The sequence below is a fragment of the Anoplophora glabripennis genome, unplaced genomic scaffold, assembly GCF_000390285.2.
Source record: "Anoplophora glabripennis isolate ALB-LARVAE unplaced genomic scaffold, Agla_2.0 scaffold408, whole genome shotgun sequence".
Taxonomy (NCBI): domain Eukaryota; kingdom Metazoa; phylum Arthropoda; class Insecta; order Coleoptera; family Cerambycidae; genus Anoplophora; species Anoplophora glabripennis.
Genome location: NW_019416514.1, coordinates 340,479 through 361,850, shown reverse-complemented (window position 1 = coordinate 361,850; position 21,372 = coordinate 340,479). Strand labels below are relative to the sequence as shown.

The following is a 21,372-nucleotide window of genomic DNA, read 5'->3' as shown; positions in this document are numbered from 1 at the left end:
TACCTAAAAGAATTGATCACAATTTGCCAGTGCATTTAACCGTTTCGGACATTCTAATTTAATTAAAAATCATCTTTTTGATAAATTTCCAGCTGTATTAATTAATTTTTAAGGTTTATATCAACTTTAGTCTTCTATGCCCAATTTACCCTAAATGTAAAATCTAATACTATTTTACCCACGGAGGAAACGGTATCCTCTTTTCAATGGAATACTTTTTAAAATACACTCTATTCAGTACATAAAAACAAAATTAGACTATTGTTGTATTCTACAAAACATAAGAATGAACATTCTAATTATTTACAGGTGGATAAATGTAAGGGAAGTATTAATACTATTAGTTGTCAATAGAGAAATAGGTTGATCTTGCTATACGTATGGATTCTATAGTTTAGTTTTTCACATAAAGAACAATCTTAATGTACATAAGTTTTAGTGACTGTAATTAGTCATTAATAACTACAGTCACTAACAATCACTAAAATTTTGATGTAATGTTAATTAGAGTTTAAAATATTCCTAAGAATGTATGCCTTGTTCATGAGACATCCATCAATAAGTTTTGACATAAGTCTACTTTGAGAAAAGTGACTTATTTTATACACCGTAATATTGTAAAACTAATTAAAAGCCTTTTTTCTCGAAAACTGTCCACATTAGAAAGTTCTAACAAGAGTACATTGTTTTTAGAAAATAAGATTGTACATTAGAATTGGAGCCCAAATGGCAAAAAACCTAACCTTAAAAAATTAGAACTTAAAATATAATAGGAATGTAATCTCCAAAATATCCAAAAAATAATTAGACCAGCATATTTGGCATCCTTAAAAACCCCGGAATACCAAATTTCATTAAAATATTTCGCATCGTTTGTAAATTTTCGTAAGAATTCTATTTAAAAAAAATATTTTGTCGCTCTGTATCTTGAAAACAAGAGGAGATAGACATAATAGTTCATAAGACAAAAAATATTCTTATTTTTTGTCGTATTATCACCCTCTGTATTTACGGGAGGTCTTTCTGAAACACCCTGTATATGTTAATTTATCATTCTTATTATTAGCTACAACATTAACACAATCTTATAAATATTTCTAACAAATATAATATACATTTTTTAATAAAATATCAATGTACATATTAAATGTTACTTTTTCATTGAATATATAAATTATAGTTAACATTGATTTAATGACATAGAGATCATATACATATAGGACTGTCATTGGAAATACAATAGCAGTTTTCTTCATGTCACATCAAGTATATTTGGCTTCCATTTTTTACTGCTTTAAGACACAATCTTGGATTAATTTTGAATTTATAAAATTATATAAAAATCTAAAAACTCGAACTGAAAATCATAGATAATGCTGTTAATTTTGTTTTAATGCCCTCGAAAACAATTTGTACATACATCTTTTTTTAATAAAAACTTTATACTGAAGTCTTGAAATAAGGGCATTACTTGCACCTATTTATACTTGAAATGCCAAGAGGCTGCACGTTGGGAAGATACTAAGCATTCATAAATGCTTACAAGCCACGTCACTACCGACCTTAAAATCCCTAAATTTTGACGTCACCAATATTAATAAATTGTTTACAATGAGCAATGACAAACCGTTACATCTATGCTCGAGGTAATGCTTTCGTTGATTGGTTGAATAAAATTTCGTGCAAAATTACACAAATCACCAGCCGGTGAACCAGAATAATGTTTTAATGCAATCTTGATCTTATTGTTTTAATAATTTTTTAATTTTACCGAAATTTACAACGTAAAAGTAATAAAATTACTGTTTCAACGAAAATTACTGGTCACGTGGCTTGTAATCATTTACGAAAGCTCAGTATATAAAGTCTTCAAGCTGAAAAATTTATTTGAGTACAATTTATTTTAAAACAGGTACAATAAAAACATATAACTCATATTAAATTGAATTATATATCTATACATAGATTTTTCTGTGGACGACATAACGAATAAATCATATATGCACAAAAGCTTTTACAATATATTTACCGAAACCAAAATATTTTATTAATAGTAATGTTGTGTTAAATTAATTGTAAAGAATATCACAAATTTAATTTAATTCACAATTATATAAATCAAAACTAATTATCATTTAAACACGTACAATAAAAAAAGAAAGACATGCCAATTTCAATAAAAATCAATATTTCAACATTTTTTCCATATCTGAAGACATTTAGAAATAATTAACGAATGTGTCACAAAACTATTACTTTTTTATTAGAATGCATTAATCGAGAAATTATCTGTGAAACATATTTATATCTAGAGGAAGTGTCTACTATCACTATATATTACTCATTTTTACTTATTTTCTGCAAGTAGTAAGGATAATAAATTTTATCGTCCATATCCTTAATTATGATTCAGTCCCTTAACATTTTTATGATTTCAGAACAATATAAAAGGTGAATTTGGCACTAACATCATTACTTAGTTCGTTTGGTAACAACTAGCAAGATGAATTGTTGCTTACTCAAAGTGTTGCTGCTGCTAACTTCTTCTGCTACAATTTTGTAAGTTATATTTGCTGTAGATTTTCTATATTTTGTCAAAAACAGCACATCATATGTATTTTTGGTATAACTGACTGGTATAATCATCATAATTAAAAAAAATGTGCAATTCACAAAATTTTTATAACACAAAGGGTATAAACTGTCCAGGTATATGAAATTTTGTACAGGGTTAGTCACTATAATCTGACAACTTATTGTGAGTTTATTATTGAAATTACATAAAAGTTTTTAATATAAAATTTTTAGCTTTTTTTTATGAATTTTTATAATACAGTATTAGAAAAAACTATTGAATAATGGAAATCACTAAATTAAAGAAAAATTATTTTTTTAAATGGTACACCATATATATTAGTACATAATTAGCTTCGTTAAATTTTTCTCTTTTCAAAAGTGTATAATATGTTACTGTTTGATTAAGGACTTTTCGATATGGAGGGAAATTTATGTCTTACTGATCGCAGTCGCAGTGGCTAAAGATGAGGCATGCGGAACAAACAAATGACTCTGACAGAAATTTATTTATCATCATTAATTTATTTCATATAACAACTATTTTAACAAAGAAATAATGTTTAGTGAGAACGAAAAATTTGAATTTATCCGTTTATTTTATGATAATAATAAAAATCATTCTTAACTTTAACATAATTAATAAGAACCAACTAAAACACAAATGGTCACAGATACTCAACGTCATTTAGTATGAAATGGGAATTAAATTCACTTAAATTTTGTATACATTGATCAACTTTATGTCTTAGTTCATCTAAGTTTACACTAGTTTCCTTATAAACCCCACAGAAAACTGTCCAAGGGTGTAAGGTCTGGGCTATTTATAGGCCATTGAATATATCCTCCATTACCAATCCACAAATCAAACCTATTATTTAAATAATTTCGTACTGCTCTGGTTCTATGCGGAGGCGCTACGTCTTGGTGCCAAATTAAATTTAATTTTCTATTTGATTTTCAATAAGGTATCTTTCCCCAGTCAAAGCACCTTCATAAAATAGTGGGCCAATGATTATATTTCTCAGTATACCGCAACAAATATTAAACGATGTGCGTCCTTGACTTGGAATTTCCCTATTACAGTGAGGATTTTTATTTGCCCAGGTATGAGTATTTATTCTGTTGTAAAAGTCGCCGCATCAGTGAATTTCAAAGAAAATACATACTGTGAATACTTTAATACTACTAATAATTTTAAAATAAGAAATAGAATTTTCAATTTAATTGTTATAAAATGACAAATTTGCTAAATACCAACCCACTTGAAGTTAAGAAATTTTTTATCCCAACGGAATATAGAAATCTTAATGTTCTCTGGTTTAATATTACCAACAATCGCATCTAAAGCTCGAACTGCACTACCACTACTTTTTAGTTGGTGAAATTAAATATGGTAATAAATATGGCAAATCAGATACCCATATTTTAATTATTTAAGAAAAATATATAGAATACTGTAATATTGAAACAATTATCCTTAAATCCTCAAAATTTCTGAAGTTGCTAGTAAAAAATACCCTTAATTTATTATCAAAATTAACTTGATATCAAATATGATACTAAATCAGATAATCCAGCTTTGACTTAAAAATAATATCAGATTAGTATCTACAGAACATGAATTATTACTGTAAAAAACTGATCCCCACTTGACCCATGTGTAACTAAATTATTGTTTTTACATTATCCTGATATGAGGCCTTTTGTCAGATCATTAATCTAAAATCAAAATTAATAATTAATAACATTTATATATTTCTGCAAACTGTTTTGAGAAATTAACTTGTTTTATGAATACATACTCATATGTATGATGCACGTATTTCTTGTTATAAAAATTATTGATGTCTATCCTCGAACTGTGATTAAACTACATAGGCACAACCAATTTCCTCTCTTGAAATCCCATTTCAATTATACGGAACGAGAATCGATAACATCAGAAAAACTGCTCCGGTTTCTACCTTTCGAATTCTGGTTTTCACTGGTATTGTTTCTATATAAATCAATAAATTTCTGAATGAGCCATTTAATAAATCAAAATCTAGTTTCATTTCGTTTGATGGATTGAAGTTCCTAAATTTTAATCCTCTTTAGTAATCACACCCAGTTTCCCGTTTGAAGTCATCGATCCATCAGAATTCATCAGATGAGTTACATTACACCATCAACTTTAAATGTTAATAGATATGTTTACGTGATTCCTACATTTCCTGTTATTACATTTTTTTTTAATTCTTGCCCTAAAGAAGAATCTACTGAAATTTCCAACGTAATTGATGCTATCAAAATTTGTTTTTATTTCTTTTAATTTCGACATTAAATACCAACTAGTTCAGTAGCTCCATTTTTATGCTATGTAAATTTTATTTCTGTTCAGTTAGTATCTTAATGTTTTAGGGCTTGTCCACAACACCACCATGGACACCATTATGAACCTGCCAGATCCAATACATTAGAAGACACCAATGTGTTCAAAGAGGACAATCATCTACCCGAACCAGAAGAAAATCCTAAAATTCATGTTCACAAGAAAGTAACAGGGGATGTCGAGGAGAAAAAAATTATATTACAGATAGATGATGAATCAGTCCCAGAAACCGTTCAACCACAAGCACCTTTGAACTCTTCAGTAGTCAATGAAAATCATACTAATTCTGAAAATACAACAAAATGTAAGTAAACTTGTTAAAATGTTAAGAATTTTGTTTTTGCACTTTCTGCTGCATTAAAACTGTTTCCACCCCAATTTAATTTTCACTTTAACAAAAACAAATGATAAGCTCTGAAGGCCAATAGACTTTTAAATCAGAAATTCCCCTCATAAAAGATCACTCTGTATATTCTACTACGAAATTGTGTTACTAGATTGTTTTAATCAGCTTTTCAATATTATTTTAGTAATTAGAACACTTAGTCCATATAGTTATAGGTACTTCAATTCAGTATTAATGGAATATTGACTTCCTGTTGCAATTTAACAAATCCTAATTGGAAGACTTTTATCCTCACAATTTCCTCTACATATTTAGATGTAAAAAATCATATGAAAAACTGTTAACACGGCATTTAAAGTAATAAAAGCTATTCCTCCCTTATTCCTCTTAAAAAGAAGGCATTACTTAATAATTATTGCTAATACAGATATAGCTTATCACACCTAACATCTAATTATTAAACCTGACACAGAAACTAAAATTTAATTGTACAACATGAAAAGTAAGCGGAAAACATTTCTGATGTGACAAGTGAGTATAAAGTTACAGTAAGAAGTATTAATACTAAATTAAAATTACGAAAATATTAACTCTGACTATTCTTATTGCTAAAATAATAATATTAGAAAGCTAATTGCAGAAATGTATTACTAGTTTTAAATTTTTTTCCCTTCAAATTCGAGAACTGTACAACACAACAACGCATATTTTGGTCACTGATTTATGTATATTTAATAATATCCGAGTGGTGCGAGTAGTCACAAAAAAATGGTAATTCTCTCATTACCATCTTGGAAAGATACAATAATATTAAATTTTAATTAAAATTCATGGAACATCGTGTATTAATTGCTACAGCATTTTGAAGTAGGGCTTTTTTCAATCCGTACTCATCGAGATTGTATGTACGAGATCATCGAATATACTAAAACTGAGTTCTAACAGCGGTATTTGCTTGGTTTGAGTTGCAGTGCTTTGGGAATTTATAAGTTTATTATATTACTATTAAAAAATAATAATGGACCAATGCATTTAGCATTTCCTCTTTATCATTTCATATTATTAGCGAGACCTAAATAAGTTCCAAACTACCATCAATAATAACGTACTTTTGCATATTCTATTCCATTTGTGCAGTTCATAGACAATACATAAATAGTTCTCGGCTGTATTTATTGGGCATGAAACACCTTATTTAGCTTTCACAACTTCGATTTGGTGCTCACTTAAATACCTTAAGGATAAAAAAATGTTATCAGTTGGTGAGAACGAAAGTAAAGATCAATGGCTTGTTTCAGACATCGAATGTGTTTGCGCTCTATTCTCCCTAAGACACCCGATTGAGACCGATGTACCACTCATGTCGAAAACTTTCCACAATGTGTCTTGCGACGGCCATGTTTCTGGAAGTGATGTTTGCAGTAAAGTTTGCGTTACCTTCGCCACATCGCACCACAAAGAGAAGGATAATATCATTTGCTCCCAGCTTCACAATGCCACGAGCTTAACAGTAAGTAAAATACAAGTTTAACATCAGTACCTAATAGTAACGCATCTTCTAGTAAAATATTTGTTTAAATTAATTACAGACAAATATTGTAGTGTAACATTTACTGTTTCAAATAGATAGGCGTAAGTAATATATTCGTCTCTGTTTTAACATAAACTGGTTGATTGGCTGGTTATATACCAACATTATTTCCCTTTAAAACTATAGCTTTGTCACATGAAAAAATGGTGCGCATATAAAACTTCCTTCGCCCATATAAGCTCTTAAGTGACTACTGCAGGTAATTTGTCACGTGACTATTCGGGATATATCGATTCTAAAAAAATAGCTCAAATATATTATGGACAAAAATACTTATTTGTCATGTCATAGAATTTCGCTTTGTTGTGTGCAAATTTTAATTTTCAGTTTTCATTTCTTACAATTTTTAGTTTTGAGAGACAATACGGGTAAAAAAATTGTATTAATGTATTTTTTTTCATGGAAATTTCACATATCAGAAATGCAAACGGCGTTTATGGTAGGAGTATTGGATAATTTAAGGAAAAAATGTCACAAGCTTCTTTTGCGACACAAATGCGCACTGGATATGGCAAGGGAAAAGTTCCTATCCCAAATCGCCGCCCTACGTCATATTCCTTCTAGCTTATTAGTGTTGGTTTGCACAAAAAAATGCGCGTATTCACTAACACTCTCGGTTTTGTCTGTGATCCGAAAGGTGCTACAATGGTCGTATTCTGAACTATACCTATATCACAGTATTTACACATTCCGTTTTTTAATGATATTGGTGGCCTTCTAAAAGTACTTATTGAACCAATTTAGATGATCTAATTCGAAATCCGGAGTCAGCGGCAATTTTGTTAGAGGGGGTTTTTAGAAAATTATAAAGCGATTTTCTTGGTGCATTTTTTGTTAAAAATTTGGGAAATAGCCTCATTCAGCATTTCCTAAAATCCCTATATGTATTTCACATTTCAACAATTTATAATGAAGAATAATTTTTTTATTTAAACTTACAATTTTAGTCTTATGAAGTTTCCGTGTTAGTTTAAAAATCTAAGACACTTTAGCTATGCCTGAAGATGAAAAAAAATAGCTAACTAATTACAAGCCATGTTGATTGTAACTGATAAATAGTTTGAATCTTTGAATATTTTCACAATTTCATGGTTATAAGTAGACACTGTTGTTTCCAGTCATAGTGTCAGTAATTGGCTAACACTACTTCATCTTCCTTCATACAGGGCGTTTCAGTTCGAGTGAATCAAATTTTAACCACAGATAGAATTCGATAAGTAATTAAGAATTGCCTTATAAACCAAGGTTCTATGTCTCACTGTTTTCGCTCTACAGGGCCGTATTGGTCGTTTTTTTACATCATATTATTTATGTTATCTCTGGTATGGTTGTAACAATTTGATTCAAATCTGGTATGATGTTAATACTTACGAATGTCTATAATTTACTGCAAAATTTACAAATTTTTTGTAGGTCAGTGGCGTAGAAACGGGTAGGGTAGCGGGATTTTTTTGCCCCAACTTCTACGCCAATGACCTAATACTTATTTGGGGTAAATTTTTAGATTCCTTGGACAATTTGGCATAATACTTGTTTGAAATCGGTAAAGTGTCTCGTTCTGCCGAAAATCTCAATAATGTGGGAGGCCGTTCTTCTGATAAGGAATCAAGTTTAGTTCAGTTTAGCAGTTATTAAATTACGGTTGAAAACAATATTAAACAATACGTCTCTACACTTCGTGTATTATTTTTATAGCATTTATAGTGTGGTGAGTTTCCTTTCTGAGCTCTGTTTTATGTTGCACTACAGTGCGGTACACATTCAATGATACCTCCTTTACATTTCATTTATGCTATTCTGAAACTATTATAAGTATTTTTGCTAATTTAACGTTTCATTTATGTCAAATTAGATATAATTTGTTTAAAAAAATTACACCCCTCATTGACAATTGATGTGAGGCTCATATTGTAAGTCTGCGCTTTGGGAGTATGTATTCACAAAGATTGCTATGCAAAACATAACAATAATGACATTATCTGTCATCAGGAATTGTTATTTAATTATAAAGATTTGCAACAGTACTTACCATTTGTCAAAATATGGATGAATATTCAAGTGAAGAATACGCTGATATGATTTTTGTGTACGGATATTGTCATGGTCGTGCTCGAGAAGCAGAAAGAGAATATCGGAGAATGTTTCCAAATCGTCGGCGTCATCCCTCTTTTGGCGTATTTATAAGAACCTTTAGAAGACTGCGACAAACAGGTTCTGTGCAAGTAAGAAAAAATCAAGAAGGTAGAGGATATCGTAATATTCAACAGTACGAGGAAAATATTATCGAACGGGTAGTTGATACTCCTGAATTGAGTGTGAGACAAATCGGACGCGAATTACAGATACCCCACGTATCTGTATGGAGGGTCCTTCATCAAGAGCTGCTACATCCATATCATTACCAGCAAGTGCAACATTTACAAGAAGGTGACAACCTTCAACGATTACAATTTTGCAACTGGATCCTCCAAAATTTGACGGAAGATCCACTCTTTTTACAAAATATTATTTGGAGCGATGAAAGCCTTTTTCCTAAAAATGGACTGAATAATTTTAGAAACTTACATCAATGGTCATTACAAAATCCCCATTTAACAAGAAGAAGGGCCTTTCAGCGCAGATTTAAGATTAATATGTGGGGAGTAATTTTTCGAAACAAATTATTTCTTTTTGAAATAAATGGTATACTGAATGGGCAAAGATATTTAGAATTGCTACAGAATTCCACACATGAAATTCTAGACGAGGTGCCATTAAATGAAAGACAATACGTTTATTTCCAACAGGATGGTGCACCTCCGCACAATGCAAGAGATGTTAGTGCATGGTTAACGGAAAACTATGGACATAGGTGGATAGGAAATAGAGGACCAATACATTGGCCACCGCGATCCCCAGACCTTAATCCAATTGATTTTTTTGTATGGGGTCATATAAAACAGCTTGTTTACCGCACTGTCGCGCAAGATGAAAATGATCTCAGAGAAAGAATCCACGATGCTGCAGATGCAATAAATAATACAGAAGGGATTATGTTTGATGTCTATCAGTCGTTGGTTCGGCGATGCAGAGCATGTATAAGAGCCAATGGGGGTCATTTTGAACATGTTATTTAATATTGTTTTATGTTAGTGTTATTTGTTATGTTGTTATTTACCGTTTTGTATTATTACTTAAAATTGTAAAAACCGTACCTACAAACTATTACCTATTATTAGCATCTAAGATACAGCAATAAGAAAAAGAATATTTCATTGTTTGCTGTTAACATTTTTACATGAAACGTTCCATTTTAATTTAATACATAATATTAAAGTAATATTACTTTGAAATGTATTTGCTATCATTACGAAACTAAATGCTTTATCAGAAGAACGGCCTCCCACATTATTGAGATTTTCGGCAGAACGAGACACTTTACCGATTTCAAACAAGTATTATGCCAAATTGTCCAAGGAATCTAAAAATTTACCCCAAATAAGTATTAGGTCATTGGCGTAGAAGTTGGGGCAAAAAAATCCCGCTACCCTACCCGTTTCTACGCCACTGACCTACAAAAAATTTGTAAATTTTGCAGTAAATTATAGACATTCGTAAGTATTAACATCATACCAGATTTGAATCAAATTGTTACAACCATACCAGAGATATCATAAATAATATGATGTAAAAAACCGACCAATACGGCCCTGTAGAGCGAAAACGGTGAGACATAGAACCTTGGTTTATAAGGCAATTCTTAATTACTTATCGAGTTCTATCTGTGGTTAAAATTTGATTCACTCGAACTGAAACACCCTGTATATTTAAACTGAAACAGAAACTTAACATTTTAAGTCGGCATCAATAGCAAATTTTGCGTGAGAAATGGAAGAAAATTGAGCCACAATATCTAGTATCATAGTATGGGTATTAAGTGATGCAGATTAAGACTAATAACAAGATTTTTAATAAATTTCAAAATAATTTTCCAAAAAATCTCTTCTACAAAAAATTGCGGAAGGCCATGGCTTGCCAATTCGATTATGGCCTTTAAGGTATAATCTGGAAAGCCACTATACATAGAAAAATTTTAGTCGAGTCGAATGTCCAAAAAAAAAAATGTTTTCTTGGTTCTTAATGGTCCACACCGTATATACAGTGTGTCCCAGAAGTAGCGCAAAAAATTCATATTTTATTACGTGTTGCGTTTTCACAAAAACGCTAAAACACGTCAATTAGTAAATAGGAATTGTCATTTTGTCACGTTGCTTAAACCTTTTTTGAGCTATGTTTCATAAACCTATGACGTCATCGACATTTTTTTTTAATAGCACTACCTAATTTTTTAAGCATAAATGGATAGTCCTTTTGAAGGGAAATACGTCGATATAGGGTTTTGGCCTACTTTACTTTGACAGGAGCGAAAAAAAAGCCAATGACTGGAATGGACATGGTTTAAAATAACAACAACAAAAGTAGGTATCATAAACTGTTGCAAGAACAGTGCCACAGCAAAAAATGGAAATTTGTGGATGTTTTGTGTTTTGGTTGATTGTAGGTACGTTTTTATGTATTTATATGTTGGCGTTTTCGGCGATAGGACGAACAGCAGTGTGTGGATTTTCAGTGACAGCTAAACATAACATTTTGCCTATTAGACAAGGCGAAATCGGCGGCTTCGTATGAAAAAATTAGTGGATTCGATTTTTTTGCATAATCACCTCCGTGAGATGTCCCTGAATGAGGATCAAAATGTTACCGGCCAGTAACCTGGTCACAATTTTTTTAAACTAATTTTTTTTAAAAAAATTGAAAAAATAACTTGTTTTTGAATTTTGGGGTATTCTAAAAAAAATAGTTCCTATGGACTATGCTCCTAAAATTAACGGTTTCTGAGTTATAAACAATTTAATGTACGAAGAAATGCAAAAACGGCCATTTTCAAGACTAAAATACAATAACAAAAAATCAAGTTTTTGATGTTACTAAAGTTTAAAAGTAATCTTTGAACATCTCTTGACAAAATACCGAGGAGTTATTTGGTGTAATTACATTGTAATGCGTATTATTTTACCTATTAACTATATACGTTTTGACTTGCGCGCCGCGCCGCTCGGGCACTTCACTCTGCGCCGACTCCGTGTATATATTCATCACCTCACTTTTTGATATATTTTAGCAATGCTGAATTTTTATTTATCAGAATTATTTTTTGTTTATTGATATTATAAATTTCTAAACAGTAATAATAATAATAATAATAATAATAACAATAATAATATATCTACTTTACTTAAATAATATCTAATTTTGAATTTGCGAATATCGCAATGAAATTCCCGCGCCGCTAGGTTAAATATTTTTTCTCGAACGTGTGGAATGGGTATAAACTTAGGAAATATTCCAAGTACTTCTGATGTCTTTAAACTACACGTATTAAGAGCATAATTGTAAACGTATATTTGGAAAAATTCAATATACCTACTCTAAATACCAGACGTTGAATATCGAAAATTTCGGTTACAAACTAGATGAAAATGGTATTCTGTATTCCAAGCAGAAATCTTCGCGATAATGGCGTGTCTGGCAGAGAATGTACGTAGAGGTTATAGACGTAAACTCATATATATATTCTCTGATAGTCAAGCTGCAATTAAAGCTTTAGCCGTACACAAGGTAAGTTCAAAACTGGTGTGGGACTGTTTACAGATGCTGACTGAACTGGCCACCAACAATACAGTCAGACTGTGTTGGGTGCCAGGGCACAAAGGCATTTGTGGAAATGAGAAAGCGGATGAACTTGCGAGGAAGGGATCCGAGACAGTGTTCATTGGCCCGGAGCCCTTCTGTGGCACATCTCCCAGTGTGGTCAGGCGGGCTCTGGGCAAATGGACAGAGACAGAACATAGGAAATACTGGACTTCAAGGCCAGGACATAGCCATTCCAAGGAGCTTATGGAGTATCTTTCGAATGGAAGAGCGAATGAGTTACTGAGCTTGAATAGAATCCGGCTCAGGAGAGTGACAGGACTCATAACGGGACACTGTCACTTTAGGAAACATCTACATAAACTAAAGTTTGTAGACAGTCCGGTCTGCCGAGGATGTGAATCGGCGGATGAAACTTCTCTGCATATCCTGGGCGAGTGCCCGGGATTTGCACGTAGCAGAATGGCGCTCCTTGGGAGACCCTATTTGGAACCCAAGGAGCTGAGAGAAGTGTCAGCAAGGAAGCTTTTGGACTTTGTAAAAAGGACAAATCTACTTGCTGAATAGGACTAGTAGTGGGACGCACAATAGGCCTAATTAGGCCGCAGTGCTATGGGACTTTTAAAGGACCAACCACTAGATGAAGATGAAGATGAAGATGAAGGAGATGAAAATGGTGCAGTATTACCCATATTTATGTTAAATAATACCTGATCGATTGATGTAAATGTTTGAAAACATGTAAAACTAAAGCATGTAGTTGTAGAAAAAATAATGTTACTTGATGTGTTACTTTATGTGGTTGTAATGCAGACGAATGTGAAAATTTTATGCTTAAATAAATATATTTATAAGTTTAAGACATTTTACTCTTTATTTTTTATTTACTTTAAAATATATGTCGAGATATATGAAAAAATGAGGCGCTGACGGGGTCGGCACACAGTGGAGTGCCTGAGCGGCGCGGCGCGCAAGTCAAAATGTATATTGTTAATAGGTAAAATAATACGCATTGCAATGTAATTACACCAAATAACTCCTCCGTATTTTGTCAAGGTATGTTTAAAGATTACTTTTAAATTTTAGTAACATCAAAAACTTGATTTTTTGTTATTGTTTTTGAGTCTTGAAAATGACCGTTTTTGCATTTTTTCGTACTTTAAATTGTTTATATCTCGGAAACCGTTGATTTTAGGAGCATAGTGCATAGGAACTATTTTGTTTAGAATACCCCAAAATACCTAATAAAACGCAAAACGCGGCGCAAAACAAGTTGTTTTTAAAATTTGTTTTAAAAAAGTTAGTTTAAAATAATTGTGACCAGATTACCGGCTGGTAACATTTTGATCCTCATTCAAGCCGCTGTGAACATGTACCTACAATCAACCAAAACACATTTTTTGCTATAGCACTGTTCGCGCATAAGTTTGTGATACCTACTTTTGTTATTAATTGAAACTATGTCCATTCCAATCGTTGGCTTTTTTTTTCGTACCTGTCAAAGTAAAGTAGACCAAACCCTATATCGACACATTTCCCTTCAAAGGGCTATCGATTTATGCTTAAAAAATTAGGTAGTGCTATTTAAAAAAAATTTCGATGACGTCACAGGTTTATGAAATATAGCGCACCAACGTGACAAAACGACAATTCTTATTTACTAATTGACGTGTTTTTAGCATTTTTGTGAAAACAACACAAAATAAATAACGGATTTTTTGCGTTACTTTTGGGGCGCACTGAATATGTTTTTTGTAAAATATGAGCACCTGTTTTCCTCAATAATTAAAAGTACATCGTTTTCCAATTAGCTGCAAAGCGAACAGTGACCAAAGCCCGCGGTCTAAATCACCTGTGAAATTCAGGATCTCACATTTTTTAATTGGGTATTTAAAGGGATGTAACTTTAAATACTTATCAGGTCAACCCGCAATATAGTATTGTTTAAAATTAATTTTTAAACAATGCTTTGATAATGTGATTAAAAGTAATGAATATTTTTTAGGCATACTTACATTCAAAGCACTGCGAGGAAAATGGCATGTGGACCTTCACTGGACTAGAAACTCAAGAGCCATTATGTTGTAAGAACAGAGAGCCTATTGGTTGCGAAGAAGTGGCATCAACCACGATAATCGATTACTGACAAAAGAGAAAAAGTTAAAGCTTGTAGACTGGCACAAAATTAAAACTAGACGTCGCTATAAAATTTTCAGTTTTAAATTCCGGCGAATGTTTACTTTTAATTATATCCCGTCTAGAAGCAGCAGCTACTTTACTTTTATTGTTTTTCTGTAAGTCGTTTAAAATACTTGCGGTCTATAAAACATTTGATGACTCTGCAATGGATCTGGCTATGTTTTAATGTAAAAAATGTATTTAATAAATATTGTAAGCAAGCATATTCTTTTGAAATTTCCTCTATTGAAATGCAAGGAGATAACAATTAAAAATTTGAGTAAATTTTCGTCAATTTAAACAAATTATTATTACTCGTAGAAAATATACTTTTCCTGACCGGTTTCCCCTTCAACCTCCTGCATTTGCCTTAAAAGGCATCCAATAAAAAGAAGTTTATGTGACAAACTGGAATTATTTTTGTGTTAATTTATATTTGAATAAATCCTTCTTGTTGTTCCAAAATAGAAAGCTTTCCTACGTACACAGATATTCTTAAAACAGGCCTTTGCTTTCTGTTCTTGTTATAATTATGCAACAGAACATCAAAGAGGTCCATTTACATAATTAGAAGACAGCGTCATTTGGTGCCTTTAAGAAAGCGACAAAACAAGTACAGAATTCTTCTGCAGGACAAAACAAAGAAATGATCAATTATTTAATTTGGAGGCGTGCCTTAAGTTGCAAGTCAAGTGGTAAAAAATTGCTTCTTGGAGTATATTTCTCTATGAGGCATGACTGTGCACAGAAATAGTTCCGTTATAAGCTTAGTTGTCTAGATATGGACATCCTTAAGAAAAAGTGACTGTACAATGGATCTATTTCAATAATTTTTTGTGATAGAGAAAGGATAAATGCATATCTGGTGGTTTTCCTTGGGAACTTTATGCATTGTTTTTAATAATAATCTTGTAACATACATTTAATTTCCCAGTACGATGATTTTTTAGGTTGTGATGCCTACAGGGTGATTCAGAACATCCAAAAAAAAAAGAAATTTTTTTTGGATGTCTTAAAAATACAATGTGGTAAAGAAAAAATCAAAAAGGGCAGTTCGAAAATGATTTTAAAAATGTACAGAAACTAGAAGAATTTCTCAAGGAAAGGAATAAATAGAGTTCTATAGCACCTATTTTATATCAGCAAATTCAACTAATTTTGCCGCTATTGTTATTATTAATTAATAAAATTAATTTGTGGTTTTAATTAATAGAATAATTTGACATATCAATGTTAAAACAACTGTTCAAAATTTTGTCCACCGACATGTAAACACATTTGAGCCCGTCTTATTCAGTTTGTACGAACTAACACAAATGTTTGACCATAGGACAAATGTTGTCTTGCTTCACCATAAATTAAAACGATATCCATCAACTCCGAGTTGCTTTCACGCAAACCATTGTTGACCCTAACTACTAAAAAACTATTGTAAACACTATAGCAACGACGATCGTAAAATTGGATTTCAGTATTAGGAATCGCTGAGGCCACGTAGCGTATTGCGAATGACACTAGACATTACAGTTGTCCAGCGATGTAATGCTTGAAAATACTATAACTTCAATAATTTTTTCTCGGAAACTAAGAGAATTTTACAATTTCTTTTTTACGATATTGACTCCAATTAAGTTGAGAATCACCCTGTATGTACCCACCAAAACAACGCACTGGAATATACAGGGTGCTTCTTAAGTACGGTCCTTATCTTCAGGACACGATTTCTTATGGTATTTAAAGAAAAAAAATGCACGACGGTGCTCCGGTTCATTTCACTCGTGATGCTCGTCAGTACCTAGACAATACCTTTCCTAATCACTGGATTGGACGCTCACAAGTCCCCAAGCATGGCCAGCTCGCAGTCCCGAAATGAATCCTTGCGACTTTTATGTATGGAGTCACCTCAAGTCTCTTGTGTATATGACACCTGTGTACTAGATAGAAACGAGTTACGAAATCGAATAATGTCACGTTATACAATTTCTCCAGGAACAAGTGAGATAATCAATGATGAAACGATTGGAATCGGGCGTTTTATCAGAAGGTGGCCATTTTCAACATTTGCTTTGATTTTGTATCGAAACTGATTATTTCTATTATTGTTTTTTGTAGTTGCTGGTCATTTTTCTAAGAATAGATTAGTATTAGGCAAAAAAATCAAGACAACCTTTTTGTTTTAAGGCGAGTAACACAAATGCCTGTTTTACCATAATACAAATGTTGTTTTGCTTCACAATAAATTAAAACGATATCCATCAACTCCGAGTGGCTATACACGCAAGCCATTTTTAACACTTACTACCAAAAAACTATTGTAAACACTGACGCAATGACGATTATAAAATGGGATTTCAGTATTCGGAGTCGCTGAGGCCACGTGGCTCTCCACGCGTATTGCGAATGACGCTAGAGACTACAGTTGTCTAGGGATGTAATGCTTGAAAGTACTACAACTTCAATAATTTTACAAAATTTAAAAAAAACATAAATGTAATTACACTGCACTAATGTAGTATTTTATGAGGAGTTTAATACATATTGAGATTTCGTTTAATTTAAAACCCCTAAACCAATAATTTAGTCTTTCTGTGTTACCGATCCGACAAAAAAAAATTGCGCCTTTTTTGTAGACAAATAAAATGTGGGGCCTGATATTAAGTCGTCCATACAAAGGCGGAGTGTAAATGTAGATAAGAAGAAGGAAAGGAAAAGAATTGCCGATTCCTGTGTATCAACCAAAGAGAAAATATCTCCGGTTGAAATTTGATAATAGCCTGATACTGACGTGTTGCAAATAACGTTATTTTTTATTCCCTTTAATACAGTTTCCTGTTATAAAATATGATACTGCACAGCGGGAAAACAACAAATAAATAAGACGTGAAAATACGTCTATTTACAATGTTTTTTGGAGAACAGTGCTTGAAATAAGATCCGGTATAAGAAAATATTACGAGTTAAATTTTAAGTTTGCGGGTAAACAAGTATTTAGAGTACGCTTTTTTTAAATAACGACATAGTGTAGCAGCAGCTGTAAAGGCAAATACACAGATTCGTCAATAGAATGTGACATTTGCATCTACGTTTCTTTACTATTAAATTTAGTTTATTATGGATTTATGTATAACCATCGTACCACCGTGCTGAAAATATTACTCTGTGTACCTACCCCAGGTCAAAATGGTGTAATGGGCTTATTTGCTGATACCAACTGTATAGTCTTCAGTTATATAAAATAACAAATAAATATTACATGCTTTATTAAAAATTGAGTACGAATTGATGGAAACACAAATGATAAAACGGTTATCTGATTATATTTTTAAGTATTGTAGGTATGTGCATTAGAGTGTTTTTTTTCGCTCCATTGTTGAAATATTGTTCAAAACATTGGTAAAAAAATTCTCACCAAATTTCAACTTTTAATTTTAATTTTAAGAAGTCGCTATTTTATTTTAAAAATTTCCTAGTCATTTAACACGTAAACCTATTTTTTTTTTTTTAATTATCTATGTCTTAGCTGCATTTCACGTTATTTTATTGTCCATAGGCGATAATTATAAGGAATTTTTGTACTTTGAAAGTGCCCATAGTTAGATCTATGCGATTTGAATGATTTCACTGGTAAAAAGTTAATTTTTATCGATTTTTGCATTTTTTTCACAAACCGCTAGATTTACAGCAAAATCGTAACATGACATTTTCATAGGAAATTAAATTTGCTATAAAAGAAGCTCCTTAGTATCTAAGCTGTAGTATTATTAGTTCACGTTGAACCAAATGTTAAAATATTCTTGTATTAACAAATTTATCGTATTGAAAATTTGATTGTTAATTGTTCGTTCTACATTAACTACATTATTTTATAATGATAGTTTTTAACATATTAACGCTACCAAACAAAATTATTAAAAAATATTCTTATGTTAACAAAGCTGATAAAAAAATATCGAGTTATTTTTTCCATTTTTAATTTAAAATATTTATTTAAGAAATCAATCAATTTATATATTAAGTAATTTTAATCTAATATATTTAATAAAAATGGATGGAAAAACGTTTTGATTTAAATGATAAAGTATCTACAGGAAATTTGCCACCATTAGTTTGACTCTCTTTAAAAGCTATCGTTTTGAAATACTCAGTAAGGGATTTTTAAGGATACGGTCGATTTTTCCAACCTACATAATAGTTATCAAACTGCCAGTCCCCGTTTCAGCAGAAATTGCGTTAAACAAAATTACAAAATCCTTTCAAGTAAGTTCTAAAAGAGCTCCACCTAAATGGCATAAAAGGCAACTCGAGTATAGGTTTTTTCGTGAATTCAGTCCTGTTGGACAAACAAGCACACCTTTGTCGGTGCTTTTCATTTCTCTACAGAATGAGATTCCATATGTACGGTAAAATGTTGTTCATTCTGGAGTTTTTTCATTCTACGTTTTGGCTATTATAACACTAGATGTGGGGCTGCACTTTTCAGTTTGTAGATGCAGAAGCAAAGAAAGCAGTATTGAAGGTGACATTAAAAAAAAAGATTTAATTCGGCAGTGTCAGAAATATAAAACATTGCAGTATAATTTCAGAGTTAAAACTTTTAAACATTGTTAAATCATTTTTAACTTCAACAATCAATTTCTTGGGAAATAAAGGTCGTACAGAAAATCCAAGCAGGGGTTTGGAAACTGCAAAGTATTCTCTACAAGTCGTAATTATGGGTTTTTGATAAAAAAAAAATTCAAAGTGAAAATGTTGGTTAGAAAAAAGGTAAAAATTGCATAATTAGGGTTATTTGATTAACTTGCCATAACTTTGCAAATAATGAATAAACTAAGGATATTGACTGTAACTTTTCAACCTCAAAGTGTCCCAAAGAAACGCTGATAATTTCAAAACGCTGCGATTTTTTTTCCTTGTGCCCGGAATGCTTAAATTTGTCGGATTTGTTGAAAATCAATGTAATAAGTAATTTTTCACTTTTTATTCATTTTTTTAAGTTAAAAATGTTTTTTTAGCAATAATCCATATTTTCTCTTATCCTGTTCACCGATTCTAAGCGGTCTCGCTTGATAGCCAAGTATCAGTAAAGCTTCAAGAAATATTCCTACTATTAAGATTTATTTGTCTTTCCTTTTATGTAAAATAAGCAAGTAACATATTTTGCCTAAAATTTTTCTCTTCTTTTCTGAACCATTTGATGAATCATTTGTACTCAAATTGTACTTTGGTAATGGATACACATTATCTTTCCATGAAGAGACTAAAACATTAAGAAAATCTGATACATAGTTGTCATCAAATGTAACATTAATTATGTAACCTGCGGGATTATTTCTTTATTTATCTATACAGAATGATTCAGAACTTATCCAAAAAAAAAATTCTGGATTTTGTAAGCAAAAAATCAAAAAGGACAGTTCGAAATTGATTTAAAAATACACTTCTGCACGGCACTGGAAACTGGTCCACTGTAAAACCTGACCACGCACAATGCGACCGGTATGGCGGCGTGATAAAAACGGACAAAAACTTTTGCAAGGAAAGAAATATGTAAATAGAATTTTATCGCGCCTATTTTATATCGGCAAATTCAAATGCTTTTGCCTTTATTAATTATTAATAAAATTAATTTGTGTTTTTAAATAATAAAATCATTTGACATACCCGATGCTGCAACAGCAATTGTTCAAAATTTTATCCACTCACGTGTAAACACATTTGGGTCCGTCTTACTCACTTTCTACGAACTAACACAAATGATGTCTTACTTCACCATAACACAAATACTTCACCATAATACAAATGTTGTCTTGCTTCACCATAAATTAAAACGATATCCATCAACTCTGAGTTGCTATACACGCAAGCCATTTTTGACACTAACTACTAAAGAACTGATGTAAATACCACAGATAACAGATAAAAACTACCGCAACGACGGATTTCAGTATAAGGAGTCACATGGTTCTCCACGCGTATTGAGAATGACGCTAGAGACTACAGTTGTCCAGCTATGTAGTGGTTTAATGTGCTATAACTTCAATAATTTTTTTTCTCAGAAACTATAAGGATTTTACAAAAATTTTTTTTACAATATTGACTCCATTTCTCATGCCGCATCTATTCCCAATTTTTTTTGGATAAGTTGTGAATCACCCTGTATATCATTATGACCAGTATCATAACGAGTCTGGATTTCAAAAGAGTTTACTATACAATTCTCGAAAGGCAGTTTATAATTATCACTATACTTTAATTAATACGTGGGAACTACGAAATGTTGTATGTTCAGAGAATTAACTTCAGGCACTCTATTGCTAGAATTTAATCCAGGGCTATACAGGGTGACACTGAAGTTGAGAGAAACAAAGGGAAACACCAAAAGTTCCAGGAAGGGTTTTAATAACAATAAAAAAACAGAACAAACAAAATAACGACACAACGGGCTCGAAGAACATTATTAATTAATTTACGCGACAGCGTACCGAGATTCAGGGAATGCGCGATCCATAGCAAAATTTGGAATGACTTTCCATTATTAAATTAACCCGAGACTCTAAAACTAAGTAGACTGCTCAATGTGAAACCCAGGGAAGAACTGCTTTCTTCGGAGATATCTCC

The 21,372-nt window shown here is 31.7% G+C and overlaps 1 protein-coding gene across 1 annotated transcript; it reads left to right on the top strand.

Annotated features, from left to right (window-relative positions):
* Positions 1-2,491: 2,491 nt before the first annotated feature.
* Positions 2,492-14,885, top strand: LOC108909932. The gene is made up of 4 exons (XM_018714405.1): positions 2,492-2,559; positions 4,978-5,252; positions 6,593-6,804; positions 14,582-14,885. Exons 1-4 carry the CDS (start codon positions 2,504-2,506, stop codon positions 14,720-14,722), a joined length of 684 nt encoding a protein of 227 aa, XP_018569921.1. The 5' UTR covers positions 2,492-2,503; the 3' UTR covers positions 14,723-14,885.
* The last annotated feature ends 6,487 nt before the right edge of the window (positions 14,886-21,372 follow it).